At 43.2% G+C, this 16,551-nt stretch overlaps 2 protein-coding genes across 5 annotated transcripts in view; one reads left to right on the forward strand and one right to left on the reverse strand.

The window, feature by feature from the left end:
- The window catches only part of LOC100448033 (olfactory receptor 7D4), a 54,456-nt gene that overhangs the window by 11,253 nt on the left and 26,652 nt on the right, over positions 1 to 16,551 (reverse strand). For 3 of the 4 annotated variants that reach the window (XM_002828608.4, XM_063719905.1, XM_063719906.1), the window contains 2 exons: positions 8,175 to 8,330; positions 7,528 to 7,635 (listed from right to left, as the gene is read on the reverse strand). The gene's annotated coding sequence lies outside the window, so the exon portion shown is untranslated. Of the gene's footprint in view, positions 1 to 7,527; positions 7,636 to 8,174; positions 8,331 to 11,385; positions 11,613 to 16,551 lie in introns of all 4 variants that reach the window. The other variant, XM_063719907.1, reaches the window with a different exon arrangement.
- LOC100448637 (olfactory receptor 7D4-like) lies at positions 9,919 to 10,911 on the forward strand. The gene has a single exon (XM_002828610.5). The coding sequence runs from the start codon at positions 9,919 to 9,921 to the stop codon at positions 10,909 to 10,911; it is 993 nt and encodes a 330-aa protein (XP_002828656.3).

Genomic DNA, 16,551 nt, shown 5'->3' on the forward strand with positions numbered 1-16,551 from the left:
TTGTTCACCAATGACTTTCAACACCATAGATCTGGCAGATAATATGGCCCAAGCATAGGGGTGTATGATGTGAGAAGAGGAGATTATGTTGGTATGTGGGTAATCCATCTAAACACTTCTCAGTAGACTTTCTCTCAATTTTCACAATCAACGGTCAAATGCAACAGACATGACCTAAAAAAGAAATGACAACCAGGACTCGGAATGCTTAGGGATGAGGGTCAAGGTCACCCCTCCACCTGAATCAGCCACCAGCAGAAGTGCTACACAAGGAGAGGGGAGGTCGGGCGTGGTGGCCCATGCCTAATCCCAGCACTTTGGGAGACCGAGGTGGGTGGATCATCTGAGGTCAGGAGTTCGAGACCAGCAACCAACATGGGGAAACTCCATCTCTACTAAAAATATAAAATTAGCCAGGTGTGATGGCACATGCTTGTAATCCCAGCTACTCGGGAGACTGAGGCAGGAGAATTGCTTGAACCTGGGAGGCAAATGTTACAGTGAGCCGAGATCACACCATTGTACCCCAGCCTGCGCAACAAGAGCGAAACTCGGAAGGAAGGAAGGAAGGAAAATAAATAAAACAACAACAAAAAACAAGAAGAGGGGAATTTAGAATGGTGACAAGGGGGGTGGGGACACTACCTATATCAGTGGGACCTTGAGCTGACCGGCAGCAGCAGAGGCTGCTGTTTGAACCACTGACTCTCCTCTTGTAAGTAGTTCATCCCATTGGCCTCTCTTCCCTAAAACAACACAAAGGAAACCATGGGGAGTGCCACTCCTTGATTGTACACATAAAGTTTATCCAAGTGGCTGAAGGAGTGGATGGTCATGGATGCTGTGTTGCATTCCTTACTTATCCATTTCAGAATGAAGGTCCTATTCTTTCCGGCATAAGGAGTGTAGCCATATGGCAGCCCACAGCCTCAATCCCCCTCAATCTTAGCTGAAGGAGGCTTCTTTACTCATGGTGGAAACACTCATCTCTCTTGCTGGGAGAGCACAACTGACCCACAGCCATCTATGTTCACTACCGTTTGTGCCAAGCTTGCTCCTGGGCTGCTCCCATCATGGCTGGAACACAGCAGGGCACCTGTGCATGCTCCTTCCTGTGTCCACAATGACGTTGATGAACTGGGTCAATTACTCCTGCCAGGTGGGAGCTTCTCTCCTTGGCATGAGAGCCCTGAAGTGCCAGGCAGCAGCATGGCTTGAAGTTCTTAGAGACTTCTGCCCTTTCTCTAGAAAGTCTAAGCCTTGTCTGAAATGCTTGTTCCCTGGTGCCGTAAAGAAATAGCACTTGAATATAAATTTAATTTCTTCAGCAAGGCCATTTTTATACTTTCTGCAGAAAGGGTACACTCGCCAGCAGTTTCGCCATGAGCGTACACCTAACAAAGGAGACAAGGTCATTTATAACCTGACTTGTCCACCCTACTGCTGGGTCCGGTTTCCACTGGCTGGAACGGGACCGCACATTCTGTATTTGTCCTAATTGGCTAGCAACTTAGAACTTTTTAAAAGAGGCAAAGGCAGAGAAGAACAAAGGAAGGAGGAAGTAACTTGTGGAATGTTGAGAAAGTTAAAAGCACCTTCAAATAAGGAAGAGGAACAGGCTATGACCTAATGCTTTCTTGGACCAGTATAAGCATGCCAGGGCAAATATTTAGGCTACATTGTGAGAGCTAAGAACATAAAGTGCATTGATTTCTTTATTACAGCTAGCAGATATTTAAGAATGTTAGCACAGGTCTTTGAATAAATTTTGCTTCTAAGAGAAGTTACTATTTATTCCCAATTAGACGGGGAGGAAAGTCTTTGAAGAGGAACCTCTACTTACTTTTACAGCCTTTAGGAGCCAAGACCTCTAAATCTGCGGAAGTCAGACTTCAGAACAGAAGCACAAAGTCCCCAAGTGGCTCCCTGAGAGGAACGTCAGGCAGGGACCCCCTTCTACTTTCCACCCTTGATTTTTTTTTAACTTTATCTTAAGTTCAGGGGTACAAGTGCAGGTTTGTCACATAGGTAAACTGTGTCATGGGGGTTTGTTGTACAGATTATTTCATCACCTGGCTATTAAGCCTAGTACCCATTAGTTATTTTCCTGATCCTCTTACTCCTCCCACTCTCCATCCTCTGAAAGGCCCCAGTGTGTGTAGTTCCCCTCTCTGTGTCCAAGTGTTCTCATCATTTAGCTTTCACCTATAAGTGAGAACGTGCGGTATTTGCTTTTCTGTTCCTGCATTACTTTGCTAAGGATAATGGCCTCCAGCTCCATCCATGTCCCTACGAAGGACATTGATCTCATTCCTTTTTTTGTTTGTTTGTTTTCCGGAGTCCTGTTCTGTCACCAGGCAGGAGTGCAGTGGCACGATCTCAGCTCACTGCAACCTCCGCCTCCTGGGTTCAAGCTATTCTCCTGCCTCAGCCTCCAGAGAAACTGGGACTACAGGCGTGAGCCACCAAGCCCAGCTAATTTTTGTATTTTTAGTAGAGACGGGGTTTCGCCACGTTGGCCAGGCTGGTCTTGATTTCTTGACCTCGTGATCCACCCGCCTTGGGCTCCCAAAGTGCTGGGATTACAGACGTGAGCCGCCACGCCTGCCTGATATCATTCTTTTTTATGGCTGCATAGTATTCCATGGTGTATATGTACCACATTTTCTTTATCCAGTCTATCACTGATGGACATTTAGGTTGGTTCTATACCTTTGCCATTGTAAATATTGCTGCAGTGAACATATACATCTGTGTGTCTTTATATACTAATGATATATATTCCTCTGGGTATATACCCAGTAATGGGATTGCTGAGTAGAATGGTATTTCTGTCTTTAGGTCTGTGAGGAATCGTCACACTGTCTTCCATAATGAATGAACTAATTTATACCTCCACTGACAGTGTATAAACATTCCTTTTTCTCTACAACCTCACCAGCATCTGTTATTTTTTGACTTTTTAATAATAGCCATTCTCGCTGTCCACCCTTGAGTTTTGGACCCATGGATTTTATATATTGGGGATGTAGTACATTATGATTTTTCTTTGTCTTATGGTGTATATTACATCCTGCCAATTTTGTAGTCAGTATCTGTGTATTCAAATACCTGCATTAATTATTTTCATTCTCTTTGAAATTAAACACATTCCCCTATTGTCCAATTAAAAACATTTTTCAAAATACTCTCCCATAATCCATGACCCCTTCAGGCTACACTTTCTCTCTTCTCTCCCCTTCCCTAAAAAACTTCATAGTTGGTGTACATTTGCCACCTATATTTCCTCTAGACACACTCTTCACCTACTCCATATGGGCTATTACTGTCCTACCCTTCTATTTAGAGGTAATAAATGAAGCCCTTCCTAAAATCAACAAAGGCTTCCATGTCACCAGAAAATGTCAAAAACTATTGTTCAGTCCTCCTTTTGTTGGTTCTTTCACCAGGACAAAACCTGCTCACCAATTTGCTTTCCTTCAGGAAGGACCACTTTGGAGTAGATGATGAATGCCAGGGACTGAAAAGGGGAGAAAATGGGGAGATGCTGCTTAAACCACAAAGGGTTCTAGTGATGCAAGATTAGTAAGTTGTGGATATGTCCTATACAATACAGTGCTTGTAAATAGCAATAATATATTGTATAGAAAAATGTGCTTAAAGGCAGATCTTATGTTATGTGTGGTTATCACACATTAAAATATTAAAGGCAGTTGAAACTTTAAGAGGTGATGGATATGTCCCTAGCCATAATGGTGATGATGGTTTCAAGGATGTATGCCTGTTTCAAAACTCATCATGTGTATACATTAAATGTCTACAGCTTTTACATTTTAATAATACTTCAATAAAGTGGTTAAAACATGAGGAAAATAAATTTTTAAAAAAGACCCCTTTGCCTCTATAACCTTGTGGACACCAAGGGATCCATAAAATCTCCAAAGTTTCTTCAAGGGAGGCACATCCCAGAGAGAAGATTGCTGAGTTTTGGTTCCTTATAGAAATTAAACTTTCCTGCCAGGGATGGTGGCTCATGCCTGTAATTCTAGCACTTTGCGAGGCTGAGGTGGGTGGATCACCAGAGGTCAGGAGTTCGAGGCCAGCCTGGCCAATATGGTGAAACCCCATCTCTACTAAAAAAAACTACAAAAATTAGCCGGGCGTGGTGGCAGGTGCCTGTAATCCCAGCTACTCAAGAGACTGAGGCAGGAGAATCGCTTGAACCTGGGAGGCAGAGGTTGCAGTGAGCCAAGATCACACCACTGCACTCCAGCCTGGGCGACAGAGCAAGATTCTCAAAAAAAAAAAAGAAAAAAGAAAGAAAAGAAAAAATAAATTAAACTTTCCTTAGAGAATACCTTGTGACTTTTAAATCCAACTAAAGAAAGAAGAGTTTCTCCTTGGAGAAAATAAATTCATCTCCCACTACCGCTGCAAAATTGCCTGAACATTTTCCATTCTGCTATCTTCTTTGTATCCTAAGGGAGCTGAATTATTTGGAGGGTGGAAAAACAATAGAACAATTTATTTAATGAGGCTCTCTGAGAGTTCAACCCTTGAGGCAATGGAAACTTCGAACTGGGCCCTTCCGCCCCTCAAGTGTAATTCTCTGATCCCAGCCTTGGAAAAAACAAAATTGGGTTTAACAGGGACACACCATGGAGAAGAGAAAGCATCAGTGACAATCAGAGTCAGTGTGACCCAACAAGAGCTGCTGGGGTGAGAAGGGTAAGAGGAGAGAGAGTGGGTACTGGGTTGTACCTTTAGAGTAATGAGCCTGGACAGTCCCATATTTATTTAGTCTATGAAGTTGAAGTTCCTATATATTTTTTTTTTTTGAGACAGAGTTTTGCTCTTGTCACCCAAGCTGGAGTGCAATGGCGCGATCTCGGCAACCTCCGCCTCTCAGGTTCAAGCGATTCTCCTGCCTCGGCCTCCTGAGTAGCTGGGATTACAGGTATGTGCCATCATGCCTGGCTAGTTTTTGTGTTTTTAGTAGAGACGCGGTTTCTCCACGTTGCTCAGGCTGGTCTCGAACTCCCGACCTCAGGTGATCCCCCCCGCCTCGGCCTCCCAAAGTGCTGGGATTACAGGTGTGAGCCACCGTGCCCAGCCTTGAAGTTCCTGTATTTTAAAGGTACTTTAGTTTTCACCAATACCAGTCTTTTGCAGCCCTCATTCTGTTCCTTTTCTTTTCTTCTGGAAGCTGAAGCCTCTTTCCGGGAACAGTTAGGAATACCCAGGCCTTGAATGTATGATTTTCTGACAGTCTCCAGATCCTCTCCACTCTCTGCCATAAACTGTAGGTTCCTGGTAGGTTTCCTGAATCCAGTCACCTCTTCCTGAATGACTCACTGAAGATCTGTCCTGCACAAGGTATTGTCTATTTTGTTTCTAATACGATTGGATTTTCTTTTATAATTTTACTGTGTTGCTGGCAGATCTGACTTCAAATATTACTAAAGAATTCTATATCATTGTTGTTGTCATTATTATTTTTTCACTTCAGTGTCCACAGTGCCATGTAAAAAATAATATTATTTTTGACATTTGAAACTCAGGCCAATTTCCTTTATTTCATTTTACCCACGTCTTTAAATGTTCAGGAGAATCTCAAACGATTGATGCTGAGTAGATTGCCTTGGCCTATTCATGAATTTAAGAGGAATGCTGTAGTGTTTATTTACTATTGATTGATTGAGATGGAGTCTTGCTCTGTGGCCCAGGCTGGAGTGCAATGACATGATTTCTGCTCACTGCAAACCTCCACCTCCACCTTCAAGTGATTCCCTTGTCTCAGCCTCCCAGGTAACTGGGATTACAGGCTTGCACCATCACGACCAGCTAATTTTTGTATTTTTAGTAGAGATGGGGTTTCACCACCTTGGCCAGGCTAGTCTCAAACTCCTGAACTCAAGTGATCCGCCCACCTCGGCCTCCCAAAGTGCTGGGATTACAGGTGTCAGCCACCGCACCCAGCCTGAGAAATGCTGTAGTGTTTTAATATAGACTATGCTGTTGGTTGTGGTTTCCTTTACTGTGTTAATTTGTCCTTGGTGGCCGGGCATGATAGCTCAGGCCTGTAATCCCAGCACTTTGGGAGGCCAAGGCGGGCGGATCACAAGGTCAAGAGATTGAGACCATCCTGGCCAACATGGTGAAACCCCGTCTCTACTAAAAATACAAAAATTAGCTGGGTGTGGTGGCACGTGCCTGTAGTCCCAGCTACTTGGGAGGCTGCGGCAGGAGAATCGCTTGAACCTGGGAGGTGGAGGTTGCAGTGAGCCGAGATTGCACCGCTGCACTCCAGCCTGGGCAACAGAGCAAGACTCTGTCTCAAAAACAAAAACAACAACAACAAAAATTGTCCTTGGTTTCCTTGTGTCCTGAGAGTCTCTGTACTGGCTGCTGTTTAATTTTCTGAAATATATTATTTTGCATTGTGTTTGTGGTTAACGTTTTCTTTTTTTTTTCATTGACCTATTTTTGTGATGAACTATGTAAACAAACATCCTAATATTAAACCTGTTTCCTATTAATAGGAGTCTTACATGTTCACGGTGTGTGATTCTTTTAAAATAAACAGAAACGTATTTTATTTAACCTTACTGTTCAATTTAGTGTCTATATTCAGGCATGAAATGAATAAAAATTTCTGTTTTGTGTTATGGATGTCAGTTTTGATCTCAATCTTTATTACACATCCAAAGCTGTGTTTCTTGAACACCTACTAATGATACAGGAGCTAAAAATAAATTATTTAGGCAGCTAGTGAGGGTAAGAGAGTCCTTGGTTAGGGTTTCCCTTTTAACAAAAAGCATCCCCCAAAATCATTTCTTTTCTAACAAAGAGCAGCCTGAAAAGTCAAGCTGCAGACATAGAAAAGCAAGCTGCAAGCTTGCACGGGTAAATGCCGGCAGCTGTGCCAATGGGAAAACGCTACCTGGGGGCCAGGCGTGTTCAACATGAAGGCTCCATCTTCCTTTTCTTTGTCAACCATGTGTGCATTAAAAAGCAGGCAATATGGCCGGGCTCGGTGGCTCACGCCTTTAAGCCCAGCACTTTGGGAGGCCGAGGTGGATGGATCACGAGGTCAGGAGATAGAGACCACCCTGGCCAACATGGTGAAAACCCGTGGCTACTAAAAATACAAAAATTAGCGGGCGTGGTGGTGTGCGCCTGTAGTCCCAGCTACTCAGGAGGGTGAGGCAGGAGAATCGCTTGAACCTGGGAGGTGGAGGTTGCAGTGAGCCAAGATCGCGCCACTGCGCTCCAGCCTGGGCAACAAGAGCCAAACTCCAACTCAAAAAAAAAAAAAAATTTTATTCGTGTACTTTGTAAACGGCACACCTGGTCCAACCAGTCCGTTGCGCCCTATGTAAATCAGACACCACCTCCTCAAGCTTATCTATAAAATCCCATGTATTTCACTATGGAACTGGAAGACCCACTCGGCAGCCCCTCTCTCTCTGCAGGAGAGAGCTTTTCTCTTTCTCTCATCTATGAAACCTCCGTTGTTAAACTCACTCCTTGTTTGTCTGTGTCCTTGATTTTCTTGGCGTGAGGCAGCGAACCTCAGGTATTATCCCAAACGAATGACACTGCTTCACTAAGTGACAGGTACCATGTACACCTCTGGAAAGAAAAATGATGAGAGAAAACACAACCTCAGATCCACCAATAAACGTAAAATTACCTACATGAGATGCATATCAGGAAAGAGCACAGGATGGTCTCTTGTGGGGCTCACACTCTGACCCCCCTAACCCTCACTCTCCACTCTCCATCTCACTGGTCTCTCAAGTCGCAATTACTAAGCTCTCTGAGCCACGTGCAACCAGGCATTTCATCCTCCCAGCCTACACTGTCTATTCTTTCCTTACTTCCCCTTTTGAATCATGACCCAATCTTCCTCTCTTAGCTCCAGGATTCCTATTTCAGAACCCAACTTCCGAGACTAAATTGGTCTTCTACGATGTTTTTCTGGTCTTTGATTAGTTAAATATCTCTAGGCATCAGTATCACTGCCCTTTTTCTACCATGGTAAATGTAATCATTTATGTTCAAATATTAAATTTGCCTTTTCTTTTTCTAGGATGACATGATTTATGTAAGTTTTGAATATTTTGAACCAAATCCATGAATTATATATGTTGATGATCGACTCTACTGACCTTAGTACGCTGCATCCCCACTGGAAAGCACGTACACACGAGAACAGACTCACACGTGACTTGTGTTTTATTTTAATGGCTGTGTGCTTTTGTTTCCTCCCTTATATATGTAGTCCACATGCTTTTTTCTCTTGGAAGAATCACCTGGCAGGCATTCTGAAGGAAGGAGCCACAGGAATCTTCATTAATTAGAAGCATTGCATGGCAGTCAAAAGAGGTAACAGTTCTATTCATCCTGACCAGAATTCCATCCTTGATGGTCAGCACAGTTTAAGACGGGTATTAAGAAATGACACTCGTGCAAGGCAGATTATTGTGATGTTAAGAGCAGAAGCTCACATTTGTGATATGGCTGTTGTATGCTACAGAAACCAGAGCAGAAAAATGACATGCATCATCTCATTTAATTTCACTCTTCAATCCTTCCATGCAGAAAATATTTACTACTCTTATTTAGAGGTGAATTATCTGCAGCTAAGAGGGTTTACATGTCTTTCTTTTTTTGTTTTTTGTTTTTTTTTTGATATAGAGTCTCACTCTGTCACCCAGGCTGGAGTGCAGTGGCACAATATCAGCTCCCTGCAACCTCCGCCTCCCAGGTTCAAGCAATTCTCCTGCCTCAGCCTCCCAAGTAGCTGGGACTACAGGTGCACACCACCACGCCCGGCAATTTTTTGTATATTTAGTAGAGACGGGGTTTCACCATGTTGACCAGGCTGGTCTCGAACTCCTGACCTCGTGATCCGCCCACCTCGGCCTCCCAAAGTGGTGGGATTACAGGCGTGAGCCACTGTGCCTGGCCACATGTCTTTCTTAAGGTCACACAATAGTAAGTTGGTGGACCAAAATTCTATTCCAGAAAATCTCCCTCAAGATTCCATTTCCTAAATTACACCTGTGTATTGTACCTTGGAAGAGTGATATATCCAAAATAACTATCTTATAAGAAGGAGTTTAATAATATCGACAACTATCATTTACTAAGACTCTTATTGTACACAAAGCCATTTTTAAAACCTCACAAAGTGATACTGACAATCACATTTTTAGAAAGAAAATAATAAACGTACACTTAGATAAAAGGTATGTGTTCTTTTGATCAAGAGCCAAGTAGTGTTACTATAGTTAACAACATTGTATCGCATATTTCAAAGTATCTAGAAAAGAGGACGTGAATTGTTCCCAACACATAGAAAGGATAAATACTGAAGGTGGTAGGCACCTCAGGTACCCTGATGTGATAATTACGTATTCTATGCATGTAACAAAATATCACGTGTCCCCCATAAATGAGTAAAACATGAGGTATCAATGAAAACTAAGGAACTGAGAATTAACTGTCACATCACCAGTGTCAGGTCACAGAAAAAAAGATTGCCTGAGTTGAAAATGCATATCTTAATCATGATTATACACCTATTAGCATGAAGGAACTATGGAGATGTATCAAGAAAAGACATGGCGAGTCTTCAGTTATTTAGAGGGATCCTATCAAAGAAGAGGTTACTGTCCATAGGTTTGAATCAAATAATTAAAACTCATGAGTATATGGTAAAGGAGAAAGATTACTGCTAAATTAAAGGTAGTTTGAGAAACTCCACACGTTTCAAATGGAATTAGGCTACCAAATGGCTGAGTGAATCAGGATCTTTGGAAGGACTCCATAGAGGTTGCATCCAAGGGTGATATTGAAGAGTGATTGAATGTTGCTTTTTCCTCCTTCCCCAGTAGACACACCAGCTACATGGAAGCAGACAACCTTACAGAATTATCAGAATTCCTCCTCTTAGGACTCTCAGATGATCCTGAACTGCAGCCTGTCCTCTTTGGGCTGTTCCTGTCCATGTACCTGGTCACGGTGCTGCGGAACCTGCTCATCATTCTGGCCATCAGCTCTGACTCCTACCTCCACACCCCCATGTACTTCTTCCTCTCCAACCTGTCCTTTGTGGACACCTGTTTCATCTCCACCACAGTCCCCAAGATGCTAGTGAACATCCAGGCACGGAGCAAAGAAATCTCCTACATGGGGTGCCTCACTCAGGTGTATTTTTTAATGATGTTTGCTGGAATGGATACTTTCCTACTGGCTGTGATGGCTTATGACCGGTTTGTGGCCATCTGCCACCCCCTTCAGTACACGGTCATCATGAACCCCCATCTCTGTGGCCTGCTGGTTCTGGCATCTTGGTTCATCATTTTCTGGGTCTCCCTGGTTCATATTCTACTGATGAAGAGGCTGACCTTCTCCACAGGCACTGAGATTCCGCATTTCTTCTGTGAACTGGCTCAGGTCCTCAAGGTGGCCCGCTCTGATACCCTCCTCAATAACATTGTCTTGTATGTGGCCACGGCACTGCTGGGTGTGTTTCCTGTAGCTGGGATCCTCTTCTCCTACTCTCAGATCGTCTCCTCCTTAATGAGAATGTCCTCCACCGAGGGCAAGTACAAAGCCTTTTCCACCTGTGGATCTCACCTCTGTGTGGTCTCCTTGTTCAATGGAACAGGACTTGGGGTCTATCTCAGTTCTGCTGTGACCCATTCTTCCCAGAGCAGCTCCATGGCCTCAGTGATGTATGCCATGGTCACCCCCATGCTGAACCCCTTCATCTACAGCCTGAGGAACAAAGATGTGAAGGGGGTCCTGGAGAGACTCCTCAACAGGGCAGCCTCTTGTCTCTTATGGGGCACAACCTCAGAACTAAGAGGATGCTATTGGTCCATTAAGCAAATGTGAATGCACATATCCTGGATCTTGCTCTCCCCTAAAAGATATGTTGCAGTTTCCTATTTTCAAAGCACCTACGACTTTGCTTAAAATGTTTTTGTATGGCCGGGCACGGTGGCTCACGCCTGTAATCGCAGCACTTTGGGAGGCAGAGGCGGGCGAATCATGAGGTCAAGAGATCGAGACCATCCTGGCCAACAGGTGAAACCGTGTCTCTACCAAAAATACAAAAATTAGCTGGGCGTGGTGGCACACACCTGTAGTCCCAGCTACTTTGGAGGCTGAGGCAGGAGAATCACTTGAACCCAGAAGGCAGAGGTTGCAGTGAGCCGAGATAGCACCACTGCACTCCAGTCTGGGTGATAGAGTGATACTCTGTCTGAAAAAAAAAGGAAAAAAAGTTTTTGTATTAGGTTGGTGAAAAGTCATTGCAGTTTTGCCATTGAAAGTAATGGCCAAAACTGCAATGACTTTTGCACCCACCTAATATATTTCTGCTGAAGAGCTCTCTCAGTAATTCCTTTTAAAGTTTTCTTCTCTGCACATAGTCCTTAAAGTTCCATGTTTGATCCATTTTTTTAGTGCCATTCCTGAGATTTCTAACTTGACATTATAAAACTCTTCGTGTCAAATGCTGACATGGGTCCTCGAAAATGATCCATTTGAATGTTACTGTTCTTCATCTTAATTTGATTTTGCTCTTGTTATCCCTGGAAGAAATAAAATGAAATTCATAAAATATTCAAAGCAAAGTACTTACCATATCAAAACTCTGCTTACTAGTTTACATCTATAAACTATTTCATCCTAAAAACCTTTCTTTGAGTTATTTTCTCTCATTCACTCTATTTCTCAGAGGAAGAGATTGAGTTGAGGTCGGCTATATCAGGCAGTGTGACACTGCAGCCCCACTACTAACTTTGCTGACCCAAATTTCATAAAAATACTCAGGAGCTTTTCAAGTTGAAAGCTGGAATCTAGATTCACAGGCTGGTTCATTCATAAAATTCATAGAGATTGGTGCTTCGGAGTACCCTGAGCTATTGCTTCATTCCTTGCGATTCTTGCTTTTGTCCTTCTTTCCTTCTCTCTTCCCTTCTATCCTTCCTCCTTTCTCCCTTCTTTCTCTTATTCTCTCCCTCCTTCCTTTCCTTGTTCCTCTAGGTTTTTTTTAAATTAATTAATTAATTTATTTATTTATTTTTTGAGACGGAGTCTCGCTCTGTCCCCCAGGCTGGAGTGCAGTGGCACAATCTTGGCTCACTGCAAGCTCCGCCTCCCAGGTTCATGCCATTCTCCTGCCTCAGCCTCCTGAGTAGCTAGGACTACAGGCGCCCCCCACCACGCCTGGCTAATTTTTTGTATTTTTTTTTTAGTAGAGACGGGGTTTCACCATGTTAGCCAGGATGGTCTTGATCTCCTGACCTCGTGATCCATCCACCTTGGCCTCCCAAAGTGCTGGGATTACAGGCTGAGCCACTGCACCTGGCCAACCGTTCAACTTCTTGATAACAGCATTCTAACAGGTACAAAGTGATATGTCATTGAGGTTTGAATTTGCATTCCTGAAGATTTGTGAAGCTGAGTGTTTTTTCATATACCTGTTAATTTGCATGCCTTCTTTTTAGTAATGTCTATTCAGATCCTTTGCCTATTTTCCAATCAGGTTGTTTTCTCACAATTGAGTTGAATTTCATACAGTTTTAATGTTCTTTCTTTTTTTTCTTTTTTTTTTGAGTTGGAGTCTCGCTCTGTTGCCCAGGCTGGAGTGCAGAGGTGCAATCTTGGCTCACTGCAACCTCCGCCTCCCAGCTTCAAGCAATTCTCCTGTCTCAGCCTCCTGAGTAGCTGGGATTACAGGCACATGCCACAATGCCTGGCAAATTTTTGTATTTTTAGTAGAGATGGGGTTTCACCATATTGGTCAGGCTGGTCTTGTACTGACCTCAAGTGATCCACCCGCTTTGGCCTCCCAAAGTGCTGGGATTACAGGCATGAGCCACTGTGCCTGGCCTGAATATTCTCTCTTAAATAGGTCGTTTTTTCTTTTTTAAAATTTAGTTGAGATGGGGTCTCCCTAGGTTGCCCAGTCTGGTCTCGAACTCCTGGGCTCAAGTCATCCTCCTGCCTTGGCCTCCCCAAAGTGCTGGGTTTACAGGCATGAGCCACCACACCCGGCCCCCTCTTTAATTTTGCAATTGTATTCTCCCATTCCGTAGGATGTCTCTTCACTCTATAGATTGTTTCTTTTGCTGTGTGGGAGCTTTTTAGCCTGATGCAATCTCATTTGTCTGTTTTTGCCTTTGTTGCTTGTGTTTTGGGTTCTTATCCAAAAAATCATTGCCCAGTGTAATTTCATGGAGCATTATTCCTATGTTTTCTTTTAGTGGTTTTGCATTTTCAGGTTTACTGAGACCTGAGATGAGGAGCTAATTTCATTCCTCTGCATGTGGTTTTCCAGTTTTCCCAGCACCATTTATGGAAGAGACTGTCCTTTCCCCACTGTGTGTTCTCGGCATCTTTGTCAAAAAATGATTTGCCACAAATTCATTGATTCATTTCTGCACCACCTCTTCTGTTCCATTGTCCTTTGTATCTGTGTTCCTATTGGTACCATGCTCCATTTTCTTAACAGAATGTTTTGATAGAGAAAAGTTTTAAAATTTGATGAAGTTCAATATATCTATTTTTTTGTTTTGTTGCTCATGATTTCACTGTTGTATCTAACAATCTGCTTCCAAATAAAGTGTAATCAAGATATTCCTCTTTTTTCTAAGAGTTTTATGATTTTAGCTATATTATATTTAAGCTATTGACTTTTTATTTATTTATTTATTTATTTTGAGACACAGTCTCTCTCTGTCACCCAGGCTGGAGTGCAGAGGTGCTATCTCAGCTCTCTGCAAACTTTGTCTCCCGGGTTCAAGTGATTCTCCTGCCTCAGCCTCCTGGGTAGCTGGGATTATAGGCACCTGCCACCATGCCTGGCTAATTTTTGTATTTTTGGTAGAGATAGGGTTTCACATGTTGGTCAGGCTGGTCTTGAACTCCTGACCTCAAGTGATCCATCCGCCTCGGCCACCCAAAGTGCTGGGATTACAGGCGTGAGCCACTGCACCAGGCCTGTTGATCTGTTTTTGATTTGATTTGATTTTTGTACATGGCAGAAAGTAGGGTTCAATCTACTTTCCTTTGCATCGAGTTTGTTCTTAAAAGGGTTTAGTTTGATGTGCTGTGAAACACTCTATTAATAACATCCACTTGGCAGTAGGATGTGTTAGCCTAGGGTTCAATTTGTCTAAGTCGTGGTTGTCAGAGAGAGCATTGGGTTTATCAAAATGTCACAAAAGCAAGATTATGTTTGACTGAGCCCTGCTCATGAACGTTCAGTTCCTCAGCAGGCCAGCCTCTTGTCCATGACAGATCAAGGTCTCAGAACTAAGTGGATGTTGTAGGTCCATTAGGCAAGTGTGAATTTAAATATCCTGGCTCGACCAGGCGCGGTGGCTCATGCGTGTAATCCCAGCACTTTGGGAGGCTGAGGTGGGTGGATCACTTGAGGTCACGAATTCAAGACCAGCCTGGCCAATGTGGTGAAACCCCATCTCTACTAAAAATACAAAATTAGCTGGGCGTGGTGGTGGGTGCCTGTAATCACAGCTACTTGGGAGACTGAGGCAGGAGAATTGCTTGAACCTGGGAGGCGGAGGTTGCAGTGAGCTGAGATCGCACCATTGCATTCCAGCCTGGGCGACAGAGTGAGACTTTGTCTCAAAAACAACAACTACAAAACTAAAAGAAAGCAAGAAATAAATATTCTGGCTCTTTTTCTCCTGAAAATCACATGCTTCATTTTTACTCTTCCCAAAGCACTTGTGATTTGGCTTTTGCTACATGTTTTTACTTTAGGTTCTCTCAAAGTTTCTTTCTAACTTTTCCTTTTTATATACAGTCTTTAAAGTTCCATCCTTGGTCCATTTTCTTAGAGCTGCTCTTGAGAGTTCTCATGTGTTGTTTGAAACACTTATCATATCGAGTGCTGATATGATGACATGCTTTCCTCAAAAATTACCCATTTGCATGTTAGCACCCTTCACCTAAACTTGGTTGTGTTCTTGTTTCCTCTGGAAGAAATTGAATGAAAATCATATAATAGTCAAGGCAATGTGTTTACCCTTTTAGGATTGTGCTTGTTGCTTTACATGTATGGCTTTATTTAATCCTGAAAACATTTCTTTCTTTTTGTTGTTGTTTTGTTTTGAGACACAATTTCACCCTGTCACCCAGGCTGGAGTGCCGTGGCGCTATCTCAGCTCACGGCAAACTCCACCTCCCGGGTTCAAGCAATTCTCATGTCTCAGCCTCCCAAGTAGCTGGAATTATAGGTGTGCGCCACCACACCCAGCTAATTTTTTAGTATTTTTAGTAGAGGTGGGGTTTTGCCTTGTTGGCCAGGCTGATCTCAAACTCCTGACCTCAAGTGATCCACCCGCCTCGGCCTCCCAAAGTGTTGGGATTACAGGCATGAGCCACCACACTTGGCCCTGAAAACATTTGTTTGACATGTCTTTTTCTCATTCACCCTGTTCCACAAAGGAAGAAGCAGATAGAGGTGAACTATATCCTGGCAATTAGACATAGAGACCACACTCCTAACTTTGCTATTCATTATTTCATAAGAATAGTGATGTGATTTTTTACATCAAATTAGGAATGTAGATTTGTAAGCTTGTTTGTTCTGATGATTCATAGCAATAAACTGCCTAGAATAACTGAGATGTTGCTTCCTTCTTTGTGATTATTCCTTTCTTTCTTCCCTCCCTCCCTCCTTTTTTACTTTCTTCCTTTCCTCTTCTTTCTTCCCTCATTCCCTCCTTCCTTCTTGTCTTTCTTCCTTTCCTTCTTTATTTGACCTTTATTTCCCATAATTGCAGTTTTATGATCTAACCCCAGATTGTAGAACATGTAATAATTATACGATAGAAAAGATTTGTTCTCTCATATAGTTTAATTTTCTTCTGAGACTTTCTGGAGATGTCTTCAGGAATGGAAGCCACAGAATGTGGATTGTGTTTGGGATGCAGTTCACTCTTTGGTGAGAACTGGTAGAACTGGGTCTGCAGTGAAGGATGGGGTAGTAGATGGCAGGGTTCATCCCACATCCTTAAGACCCTCCTGCCATCTCCACACACACCATCCTGTCTGCCAATGGTCAGTGTCAGCTGGGGGATCCACTTTTCCCAATGCATGGTGGCAGAAAGGTAATGAATGCTTACAATTTTATGTTGCTCTGGCATTTTTTTTTTTTGAGCCAGTGTCTCACAGTATTGTGCAGGCTGGAGTACAGTGGCTCACTGAAACCTTGAACTCCTGGGCTCAGGTGATCCTCCTCAGCCTCCCAAGTAGCTGGGACTACAGGTGTGCATCATCACACCCAGTTAGGGGGTCTCTCTATGTGACTCAGGCTTGTCTTGAAATCCTGGCCTCAAACCAGGATTGGCCACCTTGGCTTCCTGAAGCACTGGGATTATAGATGTGAACCACTGTGCCTGGCAGGCATCTATTTTGAATACAGGCTTAGCTTTCTGATGCTAGAGGCAGGGTTCCATTGCCTTTGACACAGTTTCCAATTCCACACCACCCTCAAAT

This window comes from Pongo abelii, chromosome 20 (genome assembly GCF_028885655.2).
Source record: "Pongo abelii isolate AG06213 chromosome 20, NHGRI_mPonAbe1-v2.0_pri, whole genome shotgun sequence".
Taxonomy (NCBI): Eukaryota; Metazoa; Chordata; class Mammalia; order Primates; family Hominidae; genus Pongo; species Pongo abelii.

Coding starts and splice junctions, on each gene's coding strand:
- LOC100448637 (XM_002828610.5), top strand. CDS start 9,919: ATGGAAGCAGACAACCTTACAGAATTATCAGAATTCCTCCTCTTAGGA.